Source organism: Sinocyclocheilus anshuiensis, unplaced genomic scaffold (assembly GCF_001515605.1).
Source record: "Sinocyclocheilus anshuiensis isolate Anshui unplaced genomic scaffold, SAMN03320099.WGS_v1.1 scaffold1190, whole genome shotgun sequence".
Taxonomy (NCBI): Eukaryota; Metazoa; Chordata; class Actinopteri; order Cypriniformes; family Cyprinidae; genus Sinocyclocheilus; species Sinocyclocheilus anshuiensis.
The window spans coordinates 64843-77966 of NW_015555784.1; the positions used below are offsets into that span (position 1 = coordinate 64843).

At 37.4% G+C, this 13124-nt stretch overlaps 1 protein-coding gene across 2 annotated transcripts in view; it reads right to left on the minus strand.

Annotated features, from left to right (window-relative positions):
• Nucleotides 1-13124, minus strand: part of ca10a (carbonic anhydrase Xa) — a 216958-nt gene that overhangs the window by 2252 nt on the left and 201582 nt on the right. For both annotated transcript variants that reach the window (XM_016468888.1, XM_016468887.1), the window contains 3 exons: nt 7075-7147; nt 2900-3054; nt 1834-2008 (listed from right to left, as the gene is read on the minus strand). In XM_016468888.1, the coding sequence (XP_016324374.1) occupies nt 1834-2008; nt 2900-3054; nt 7075-7147 (403 nt within the window). The remainder of the gene's footprint in view (nt 1-1833; nt 2009-2899; nt 3055-7074; nt 7148-13124) is intronic.

Here is a 13124-nt window from a genome sequence, read left to right on the forward strand (position 1 = left end):
CTAGGTGGCGGCTATAGCGGCCTCTCATGCCCCTATTGAGGGCCAATCGGTGGGCAGAAACAGCGCGGTCATCCACTTCCTAAAGGGTGCAAGGAGGCTGAATCCGCCTCGTCCCCCTACCGTCCCTTTATGGGACCTGCCCACTGTGCTGAGTGCCCTGAAGGGCCCCGCTTTCGAGCCGCTACAGTCCGCTAACATTAGATCGCTATCGCTGAAGGCTGCTCTGCTTCTAGCACTAGCATCAGTAAAGCGAATAGAGGACCTGCAGGCACTCTCAATTAGCCCTGCCTGCCTGGAATTCGGGCCTAACGACTCTAAAGTCGTCCTGAAACCGAGGCACGGTTACGCAAGACGCAGTACTCGTTCCCGTATCTCAGGGAACCGAGGTTACGTTAGTAACCGAGTACGTTTTCTCTCAGCAGTTTACTCTGATGCATTTGCAAAATCAAACTACTAATATATACAGTAATGTCTCACTGCGTTTGAAAATCATCAATATTGGACTCCTTTTTTTTTCTAGTTTCTAGCTCCTGTTCCATAAGACTCTGTAACATTATGTTCATGTTCATTGCGCAGTTTCCCAGAATTACATTTTCTCTTGCACTCTGAATATCACCACCTCAAGCTAAAATTTAACATTCAATTAGCCCGCAGACAGCTCACTGTGCTAGCTACAAAAGAATGTGTCTCCCTGGTTAAGATACATGACCTCAGATGCCTAACCAACACTAATTAAATGCCTCTATCTGTTCCTTCTCCTCCAAGATATTTACATCTTTTAACAGCTCAAATGTAATAAAAGGAAGGAACCTTTTTTGTATCGCTCATTTACCCACTGGGGTGGTAAATCCAACATCTCAAACAAGTGCCGCACGACTCTGATTCATCACTTCACTGCTGTATCAAGAGTACAAGCAAATTCTCCATAATGAAATGTTGCGATAAGAGCAGGCTCAATAAAGGCTCTTCTTTTCTTTTTTCATGATGCTTTAGTGCTGAAACAATTTACAACAATATCTCAGGCATTCTGGTAGAAGCACAAACACATCTTAAGATGCCTATGGCTCTCCAAGCTCATTACAACATGTGCTACTGAGACACCTAAACCTCTTAAACAAGCTAAGTCAATAAATGATGCATGGTCAAGAGGAGATTACCAGTAATTATGCAAACACTTTTAACAGGATGACGGAGTAACCAGTGAGTTTATTTTATACATAAAATCACTTCTTCGTATACATGACGCATTTAAGGAAATGGGTAATTTTACGGTTGTTTTGAGGATAAATATTTGCTCATAACTACTGAATAGTTAATTTCACTCATTTAATATGTACAAAATGCTTTTGTGTGAATTTGCATGTGCTCGTATTTTTGCGTGTTGTATAACAGTACAACACACCTTAATTATCTCTATTATGAAACCTAATGAGCAATCTGGTTGCCTACTGCCTACCTAGGCAGCATACTAACGGTCATGGATCCTCATAAATGTTTTATAAGCATAGCTACTGACTTTACATATTGCCAAACACTTTAAAATGTAAAAAATGTGTAAAGTGAGGTGAAAAGTGAGGAGAATAAAGGAAAAGTGTATTATTATAAATGCACCTTTTCAATAGTTACCTGGAAACTAAACTGCAACATTTACTCAGTAACTTCAGCGAACCTGTTCATTATGACCAACAATGTTATTCTGCCTTGGAGTCTGTGTTGTTTTGGAGAAGTAAATGATGAAAGCTGTAGAAACACTTCTGGTTTTGTCATGGGCTGGTTTAGTCTCTAATTCAAAGCAGGTTGAGAGATCACAAGAAGAAGCACAGAGACACTGACCTCGGTATTGCAACTTCTGTGCCCTGTTGTTGGGGCAGTCCTTGCCCTGCATGCTGAAGTTGATGTTGGTGCGGATACAGCGGTTGTTCAGAGGCTGTACCGGGCGCACGTTGTCACTCATGCTGAGGAATATCTGCGAGGGCTGGTTCTGACTTAGCAGTCGCATGGAGTGCATCTGTAAGGACGACACAGATGGAGCAGACATTTTATATCGACCCTCTGATGGCAGGTCAGGCAATTATTGCACAGTCAATCCAGTCCTAACAGACCCGCATCAAAAAGTGTCTGGGGAGCTACGTGAGAGTGTCTTTCAAGAACAGATTATATTACATGTCATCAAAACAGTGTATCTGCAGGGTCAAAAGGGACACATTCTGCCTTTAAGAAGCATGCCGTTAGCTGAATCCATAAAAATTGATTCTTGGATCAAGAAAATAACGCTGAAAGAGTTACTTGATTATTCTATTTGTTTGTTTACTTGCTGTTCTGAAGTTCTGACAACATTCAGTAACTCAACTAATGCACCTTGATGCAGCTTTTCTATTATAATAATCTGTTTATTAAGTCCTCAAGCAGAGTTGATGACATGTATTAATGCATTTTTTTTTTTACACTGAAAAATGGTTTTATTGTCCGGTCTCAGTTCCTACCTTCTCAGCATGCACTTGGCATTAATAATTAATATGGTTGCATTGTGTGACTGTTAGCCAGTTTTATTTTCACTGTTGATGTCTAACGATGTCTGGTTGAGTTTCATTCACTTAAGATTATCAGGTACTCTTGTCATGTTTCATGCCGTCTTCATGTCTCTGTGGCATTATTTCATGAGTTTTGTAGTAGTAGATCGATAGTCGTAGAACTTTAAGTTCTTAAAACGTTAGTATTTTATACAACTACTTAAACATTACATAATATAAATAGGGAACTGTTACAGTGAAGGCAGTGTAACATTTTAAGTTCAGTCAAGTAGTTTACATTAAATAATTTTGTAAATTAATTTAACAAAAACTCCCTGCAAACGTAGCACAAAAAACTCATTTATTTTAAACAGTGTACGTTGTTTTACCTGCATCTTTGTGACGTAAATTGGCTTGTTCATCAGAATCCATGTTGCGGTCTCGTAGCACGGTGGGATTGTCATAGACCCTTCGTAAGTGATAAAACTTGCCGTCTCTGGATAAACCTCCTCAATGTTTAGCCCAGAGAGCAGGTATGCATCATCTACAAAAAAAAAGCAAAAAATGTTGTTGCTTACCAATTAAAACTCATCTAGAGAGCCAATTCACAAACATGAATTAGTCATTTTAGAAATCAAAATAGTGCACTTTCCACCCAAGTCTTCATCCAAAGTCAAAATGCAATATATTAAGTAACAAAAGAACGTCTAGAAATGATGTCCAAACAACAAAAGCAAAACAGAAAGCAACAATAGTAACCAAACAGTTCTTTATCTTTGCTTGTCAACAGTTCTTTTCAGTATTTATGCATTGCCTTTGATTTGTTGGACAAGCGGTGACAGCACATGCTATTTTGACTTCACAATAGCGGGCCGACATGAGATAATGCTGCTCTGAATTTATGAGGAACAGCAATATTGAACCCACCTTCCACTGACAACAGACAAGTAATAGGTTCTGACTCACGCCAGCCAGAGGAAATAGTTAGTTATTCTCCCTTTATCCCATTGATTACCACTCTATCTCTATCTCCCCGCATGTTTGCCATTCCACCGGCGGCATCGCGCAGAACTTCGATAGCTTTGGTGGCATAAATAATTCCTTTTGGCTGTGGAGGAGGGGGATACGTTTGAAAAATACATGCACTAGCCCCAATGCCGCTGCAGCGGGATACATTTGAAAAATACATGCACTAGCTCCAATGCCGCTGCAGCGAGGGCTGGTAGTAGTGTGTTTCCAAAAATTCAAGCGGGAACAGAGCAGAAAGCTGGAGAGGCAGGTTGAGGGGGCTCTGACAGCTCTTAAAGCCCACGCTCCTCTGCCCTCCCCCTGGCAGTGCTGTCGAGTCCTCCCTGAGCTCAGCTAGCCTGCGTTCATGCACCGTTGTGGCCAGGGAGACACGCACCAGCCACCAGGGGTCAGAACATTTTATCTATTCATCCGCTCTTTCTCCACCCCTATTAATTCAATTATGAAGGCCTTTTTTCAAAAGTCCCTCTGGTGAGTTAAAGGATAATGGCACGGAACATTTCCACTACACTGCATGTCAGCTTCGGCCATGAAATATTCCCAAACTAGATAGTGGTCTGAGTTCTCAAGGCTGAATAAATTTGCTTCTCGACACCTTTGACTTTACTTACACAAGTCTTGTGCCTTCAAACTGCTGCTGTTAATCAATAATTAGCATGAAGGGTTGGCATGAATTGCAGAATTAGGGTGTAACACAATGCAGTCCATTACAAAACAGCCTATCAGAAGGGTTCCTCTCTGCACGTTATTTCACAATGTGCTGCAGCTGAAGAGCATAAAACTGATAACACATATTGTCATGACTAACTCAATGCTTCAAGCAATGTGTCATACCCTACCCTGGTTCCCTCAACAAAAAGCCAGTTGGATCTTTCCACTGGGTTTTGGATTATTGCAGAAAATAAGCTGTGACCAACAAAGGTTCATGGTTCTTACATGTTTTGTTTATCTTCCTAAACGATTCTGTGAATTGTGAAGCCTTAATCTCCAGAAGTAAAAAGCTGAAGTTAGAAGTAAAGTGAAGTATAAAGGCTATATTTAGTAGTACTTAATTGTTGGGTTAGACTGTTAAACAGTTTTTCACCATTTTCGTGCTCAGGGTTTTTTAGGTGGGTCTTGATGATGTACTCGACGCACCACCCCTAACACTGTTTACACCTGGTCATTTCATGCGTTTTCACTGATCGGATATCTATCTGATTTGTTAAAACGTTTCCATTTATACTTGGCCACATAAATGTGTCGTCGCAAAACGGATATAAATCTGATCTTCAATTCCCGCACTATATTTAAATTTAACGGAGTTCACGTCAACAAAATCAAAAGATAAGCGCTGCATTTTATTAATTATCAGCTCATTTCAAGATCAAAGACCGCAATAGGAGAGCGCGCAGCATCAGCTCTGGAAAGATCAGTTTAAATTACTGCAGCTTCTCCGTGAGTGGGCATGGTTTCAGTGCTGACAGCAGACACGCCCCCAGCATTTGAGGGCAGAGAATACATCTTATTCAGGGTGTCTGCAGAATTTTTAAGTGCAAATTTAAGACTTTTTAAGACCTGCACAAATAAAATTAATACCATATGAGCGGGGTAGGGCAATGTCTATAGTACCATATTAAACTGTAAAATGACTGTAAAAAGCATAATTTACAGTTCATATACAAGTTTTCACAAAAACAAAAAGTTTTATAAAATGATCAACTTTACATTTCAGCCTTTAAACCATTTTTAAGAAAATGGAGTCAAAAGTATTAATCATTATATTAATTTAAATCATTATTATCAATACATTATTATATAAATTAAATGACAATTTAGGGGTTTGCAATATTGACAAAAAATATCTCTATATTTTCTGGGATTTTATCGATAACGATAATTAGACGATATTTTGCTGAGTGTGTTACTGTGCTGATATCTTAAGGACTACCGTGGACAGCTGACTCCTGAATTCTGTGTGGTCAGTTCACAGCAGTAATAGAAATGAATAATTCCCAACAAGTTTTATGGGCATTTTTACCTTTAAGCCATTTTTTTCTAAAAGTGTGCACCATCTTTTGAGTCAAATTCTTGCATTTGGGTTGTTACCAAGCAAATTAAAATCAGTATCAACAAAATTTATCTTTGCAGTGCAGAGGAAACACAGAAGCTGCATCTTAAGTGGCATTTAGATGTATTTACACACTGTTTAATGCAGCTCAGAGGGACATGGAATACTTTAACCTGCAGTTACAAATGCATGAATAATGTTTTGATATTTTAAATATAAAACACTGAAAACTGATGTTTGAAATAATAATTAAAAAAAAAACCTAAAAGATCCTTTAAAAGAAAATTAAATCTGCCAGTAGGTGGCAGCAAATCAGTTATTTTGCGCTCATGTTTATTTAGCCTTTTTTGAAGTTTAATCGTCACATTTTTGATATTTTAAATATAAAACATTGAAAACTGATGTTTGAAATAATAATAAAAAAAAAAAACTAAAAGATCCTTTAAAAGAAAATTAAATCTGCCAGTAGGTGGCAGCAAATCAGTTATTTTGCGCTCATGTTTATTTAGCCTTTTTTGAAGTTTAATCGTCACATTCAGCCATATCGCAATTCTGGTCTTTCCATACCCAAATTTAAGACCTCTTGAAATCATAATTAAGACTTTATTGTACAATTTAAGACTTTTTAAGGCCTTAAATTTGATACAACTAAATTTAAGACCCCGCGGAAACCCTGTTATTTTTTTTCAAGATTTTGATACCTTATTTTATTTACTTAATGTTTTTTTTTTATCATTCAAATTTGGCTGGGTTGTTAACACATTTTTCTTTGGTGTGGCAAACTCAGAACACTTTAAGACACTTTAATGCTTATTTCACATGTTCAGAGAGGCAGCAAAAGGTAATTTTTTTGGTGTGTCTCAATTTGACTTTGCCATCACAGGAAAAATAGTTATTTTAAAATGTACAGTCACTATTTGTTCCTGTAAAAAAAAAAAAAAAAAAAAAAAAAAAAAAAAAGCAGCCTTACAGACCCCAAACTTTTGAATGGTAGTCTGTGTGGTTTAAAATCTGAATATAATGTGTATCAGTCTAAATGGTCAGATCTGATTTCAAGTACAGGTAACCTCTTAGTGCACAATATTGTGTCTGAATGCAATCAATTCACCTCAATCCTGCCTATGTGATATTCACTACGTAGTGAATAGTAAATGACTCAGCGGTTCTGGACACATGAATGCATAACATCCCTCTGTAATTTATTTTCTCATGCTCCTCATGAGTCAGCACCGCCTTGAGATGTCATGATAAACATAAGCAGAGCAAAATCTCCAGTTTTCCCCACCGACAGCTACCCTCAGATCTCACGGTGATGCTTACATCATTTCTCTAGCAACTGATGAAGGTACACCTGATATTGACTATATTGTCTGAACAAACTGATATGATTTAATCACTTGCAAAATGTCAGTACAATCGATAGCATTTGAAAACCAAATTGGATTTTGTGTCAAATGGTCAACATTAGAATATTTTTCCACTTACTCTTATATGTTATTCTTGTGATGGTGTCTCTGTTCAACATCCGATTCAGAAATGAATTTGAAGTCTCAGATATCTGAAATGGAACAGATGTCAGGGGAGGAAGGGCAGAACAGTGAAAAATGGAAGAGAAGGACAGAGTGATAGACAGGAGAGGGGGAAAAAGAGAAAAGAGTAGGGAGGAAGAAAGAGGGTCGAGGGGAAAATAAAAAGAAGCAGATTATTAGTGACAGCTTTATTTCTAAAAGGCAGACAAACATGACTGAGGAAAAAAAAACTTAACCTACATCATGGGAAGTGAATCTCCCAGTAATTTAGTTTCTAATGTAAAAAACTGAGGTGCTAGCATCACGTCTTTTGAAATTGACTTGATCCATTAAGGTGCTGAAACTGTTTTTACTGCACTCAAATGCATCAGGATGAACCTGAACCGTGTACTGTAATTAAATGACACCTGATAGAATCACTTCAGACACACTGACGTGTTTGCCATGAAAAGTTTGAAAAGACGTGTTTGCCAACAAAAATTGTGGCTGCTTTTAGCAAGTAAAAGAGCATGAATGGAGCCAACAAGACACAGTTATCATGCTTTTCTTTGACTCCACTTTACTTGCTAATTTGAGACGCTTTCAGTCTGAACAATTAAAAAAAAAAGTGCCTTGTGACTACACCGCAAATCACTTCTCTTTTGACCTCCTCATTGAGTGAACAGTGAAGTCTGAGGCTTAAAAGTTTTAGTCGCATCATTTCGAGACATTCTGTGATATAACCTGGGGCTACAGCTAGTCATTATCTCTACCAAGAAATAATTAGTGTTGACTACACAGTGTGTGAAAAAAGAATAGCTTTTACTCTCCCTCGCTATCAATGTACGAAGAATACTGCCTTGCTAACAACTTTGCTATTCATACAAGTAGCTGATTATATCACAAACAAAATGGCTGGCTTCTCTTCAGCCTTCTCCATTTTGTGCTTGTCCCTCCATTGATGGTAATGATTTTTTTTTTTAGTATTCGTACTATTTAGACTCAGATGGGAGTCCCTCCTGGAGGTGAGATGCCATAACAGGGAACACAGCATGGGGTTCCTCAGAAAATGGCTTTGGGTGACTCATGTCACAGAGAAGAAATGTGCAGGAAAACAGGAGTGAAGTCACAATGTTCTCAGTCAGATCACTAACGGAAGGGCAGTGACCGCAGCATAGTGTAACTGAATGACACCAAACACAGCTCTTGTATTATAAAATGAGTCAGTGAGAAATTAGACTGAAAATAGAATACTATAGAGACTAAAAATTGGGCTCTTGAGAGAAATGCCTCAAATCATACTGAAAAAAATGCTTTTTATGTATTTATTTCAAATTTTGTCAAACATATCCTTACCAAAAACACCTTAGTAATCATAATTTCTGCCAAAATACCATAGGTAAATAGTTAACAGCAAACAACAACAATAAATGACACTTATTTAATAATGAATTAAACTAAGAAAGGTTCTGCTAGCTTCATATAGTGGGTATAGAAAAGAATCACCCCCCTTTAAAAAAAATCACATTTTGTTGCTTTGCAGCCTGAAATGAAGACAGACGCAGTTTTTATCCAGCTGTATTTATTCAGTGCAATTTGTAACATCCAGGTGAAATATATAACCCCAACATGTCAGAAAAAAAAAAAAAAATAATAAAATAAAAAACCAGAACAGATCATCACGCAAACAGCTTGCAGCACTAATTTCTTCCCGACGTCCATTTTCAAATAAACAACTCCTGTTTGACTTCTTGTTTCGCATCATTCCTGTTCAACTTCTTGTGTGTTTTCGTGAGAAAACATGGTTTAGAGACCCGGGGCCCGTTTCAAGTAAGGAGGTTCAACCAACTCTGAGTTGAAACTTGAACTCTGAGTTGACTTACCCTGAGATGGGAAAGAGTTAGTTTTCTGAGTTAGTTCAATCGACTCTGAGTAGGTTGACTCTGAGTTTAGTGTGTGCACTACGACTATGAAAAGCCATGATCAATGAAGCTCCGAAATTATGATTCACCATGGCAACAGCTCCCGCCAAAAAGACGTCCGCATACTTCCGAGTCATAACTTTAATTCTTAATCACTGCTATAATATCAAAGGTAAAATGTGGCAGAATGGTAAATTATTGAAGTAACATTAATTTTCATGGTATCCTACAGGCAAAAGAAAAGAAAAAAAAAAAAAATCAGCTAAACATGAAGTATAAAAAAATAATTCAATCAAGGTAAAGCTTTCAGCATAAAAGGCTCATGAGCATTTGACAAATTAAATAAATATCATCCAGTGTCTATTTCAGTGCACAGAAGCTTTTTTCCACATAGTTTAATGCTCTTCTCACATAAATGTTCTCTAATCCGAACTGTTGCATTTCTTAATTAGAGTAATGAAATGAACATTTGACTTCTACTCATCCAACAGCAAGAAGGCTCGCAAAAATAATGCAGAACAGATGAAGAGGAGATGGTCACAATACCAATTATTGGAAGAATATTAAAATCCAACAGGAAAAATAATAACTGTTGCTTTTGTATTTGTAGGAAATAAAGATGAGCAAATAAATTTAACAGCTGTGGTGGTGAAGGCATATATCTCGAACTACCCTTCCATCTGGCATCCTTCCATTCCATACAGTAATCAGCTTCATTTTCAATGGGTTTGTGCTCAGAAACCTACACAAATATTATAAGAAAGAGCGTGAGAGAGAGACACACTTTCCTTACCGCTCTGCATACAGAGGCCTTCCTAATATGCTCTGCATCCCTGATGTTATATAGAAAACTACCATTTAAAAATGGTACCGCTCAAATAAATATGCATGTGGATATAAAAAAATCGAAATAATCCTCTCCCGATGTAAATGTTACTCCCTACGAATTAATGTAGCCTCCTCATCTACAGGATTCAGTATAAGAGGACATGCCGTTTTTGTCACTTTCAGAGTGTCTGCATGATGAAAATGTGTGCAATGAATGAATGTACCTGCACTGCAAAAAATGCTTTTCTTACTTAGTATTTTTGTCTGGTTGTTTCAGGTCAAAATATCTAAAGATTTTTAAATCAAGATGCATTTTCTACATAAGAAAAATGACAAGGTATTTAGTCTTTTAAGTGTATTTTTCTTAATTTGCAACTTATCTGCCAATGGGGTAAGAAAAAAATCTTGTTTCCATTTGCATTAATATTATTTTTCTTGTTTTAAGTAAAATGCACTTAATTTAGATTACAAAATACTCACTAAGAAATGCATTTTTTCAGCGTGAATGAATGAATGAATGAGGTATTTAAACATCGCTTACCGAAAGAAACTCTGGGTTTAACGAAGTAAACCTGCTCCTGACCAGGTTAGGTTCACAGTGTAAGTTACCATGGTAACTGACTCTGAGTATAAGTTACCTCTCTTTCAGAAACTAGCTTGACTTACCCTGCTTTCTCGGGTTGGACAAACCTCCCATTCTGAAACGGAAAACCCAGAGTTTCCGTCATTTCAGGGTTAACATACTCAGAGTTTTCACTTAACCTCCTTTCTGAAACGGGCCTCCGATAGAGTCCTTGGGTGACAGAGTTGTTGTCAGCTCTTGTAGTGTGTCACCCCCTGTTGCGAATCATTTACATAGTGTCACGTAGTGTGAACACCACAACGACTTCAAGACAGATAGCAAGTCATTTAGTCTGAACAGCACAGAGATCTGCCAACATTTAAATTTGTGTAGAGTGAACTTGGCTTTAGTTGGAAAAAGGACCACCCCCTCTTAAAAATGACTTGTAAACTCAGTCAGGTGTAGCTAATCACCTTCTCAGTGGCACACAAAACCATTTTACTTTCAGCTGTGGTTATTTTGATTAGCTCAGCATGAAAAGAGCTTTCCTGGAGCATTTCAGTTCTTGATAGTGCAACTGAAGCAAACGATCAAAAATGGGAGGCAAGGCACTGTCAATTTATGACAAATGGTGGTCATTGTGTGCATGTGACAACAATATCACAAATTCTCCACAAATGTGGCTTGCATGGAAGGGGTGCAAGAAAAAAGCCACTCCTCAAGAAAGGCCACATGCAGTCATGACAGAGCTTTTCTAAAACACAACTTGAAGATTCTGAGGCCACATGGAAAAAGGTGTTATGGTTAGATAAGACTAAAATTGAATTATTTGGCCTCAACACCAAATGATATGTCTGGCGGAAATCCAATAGAGTTCACCATCCAAATAACAGCATTCCTACAGTAAAGCATGGGGGTGCGTCAAATTCTTGAGGAAAATCTGCTGCCCTCTGCCAGAAAGTTGTCAGATCGGAAGAGGTTTATATTCCAACATGACAATGACCCAAAGCACACAGCAAAACTGAGCACACAGTGGTTGAAGGAGAAAAAGGTGAATGTCCTTGCATGGCCCAATCAAAGCCCAGACTTAAACCCCAGTGAAAATCTGTGGAATGACTTGAAGACTGCAGTCCACAAACACTCACCATCAAATTTAACTGAACTTGAGCAGTTCTGCAAAGAGTGGGCAAATATTGCAAAGTCTAGATGTGCAAAGTTAGAGACAGAGACATATCTCAACAGACTAAAGGCTGTAATTAAAGCAAAAGTTGGTTCAACAAAATAGGGGGTGATCATTCTTCCAACTCAGTGATTCATTATTTATTTATTTTTTTCTGACATGTTGGTGTTATATCTTTCACTTGGATGTTATAGGTTGCACTGAGTAAATACAGCTGGATAAAACAAAAAACATGTGATTATTTTAAAGGGGGTGATCATTTTCTATACCCACTGTATATTGGCTTAAAGGCTCTAAAATCAATGTAATTATTATAAGGGGGTTATTCTTTTCTATACCCACTGTATATGGTTCATATACCATATTTATTTATCATGGTTTTACACTAGTGACAATAACTATATATATATATATATATATATATATATATATATAAATATAAATAAAACATTTAATAAAAAAATAATAAAAATTGAGATAGGATAAACAGATTTATACTTAAATATATCTGAAAGTAAGTTTTATGTCCTGACTGAATGAAAAATATACTTCTATACTTCTCACTGCTGTATCCCTAATTTTTTTCAACAGCATCAAAAACCATCATCCAAATTGTTGAAGAATGTTGTTTGAGAATTTCCCACATTTCCAGTACGTCCGCTTATTAGCTAGTAACACCAGCAAAACAAACATGTTTGACATGCAAAAATATGGTTATTATGTCAACACTATTAGATGTCAACTTGTCAGCCTTTACTCAATAGATAGAGCTGATAGTTTGAATGTATTCTCAAATCATTTTCGAATGCTATACGTGTCAAATCCACAATACATATTTGACAAGACAGCACACATTTTATTTATTTTTTTGTATGTACAGTGTTGGCACATAATGAATAATTACAATCCTTAAACATCAGTGCTTAATTGTATGTAAAATATATACATATGTACATTCACCAAAATATTGTTAATGTAGTGTTTGATCATAGCACAGACTTCTAACTGTCTCTCTATGGTATATGGAGAATGTCCATATTGGGGTTTGATGCACACACAGACTGTATATTATTGAGCATGAATTAGGCATCTTCCACATGGACAGACAGAAGCGATGACTCACGTCACCTGGGCAAAGAGACTCACATTCAGGGCAAAGAGGACTAAGCCTGCAAATGACACTGGATGGGTTAATTATCTTAGCTTCAACTCTTGTCCTGAGGAAATCTCTACAGCCATGTCTACTCTCAGTCCTTTAATAAAGCAGGGGAAAGTTATTTCATAACCTTGTCCTTCCAGAATGACCGGGAGATGCACACTTAGTTTGCCTGTTTGCTAATTGCATGGCTAATTGTTTCAGTCTCTTCCTCTATCCATCCATCCCTCCATCTACTGAATGAATGTACAAATTCAAATTGAGAAATAAATGCTGTACTTTTGAACACTCTATTCATCAAAGAATTCTTAAACACACACACACACACACACACACACACACACACACACACACACACACACACACACACACACATAAA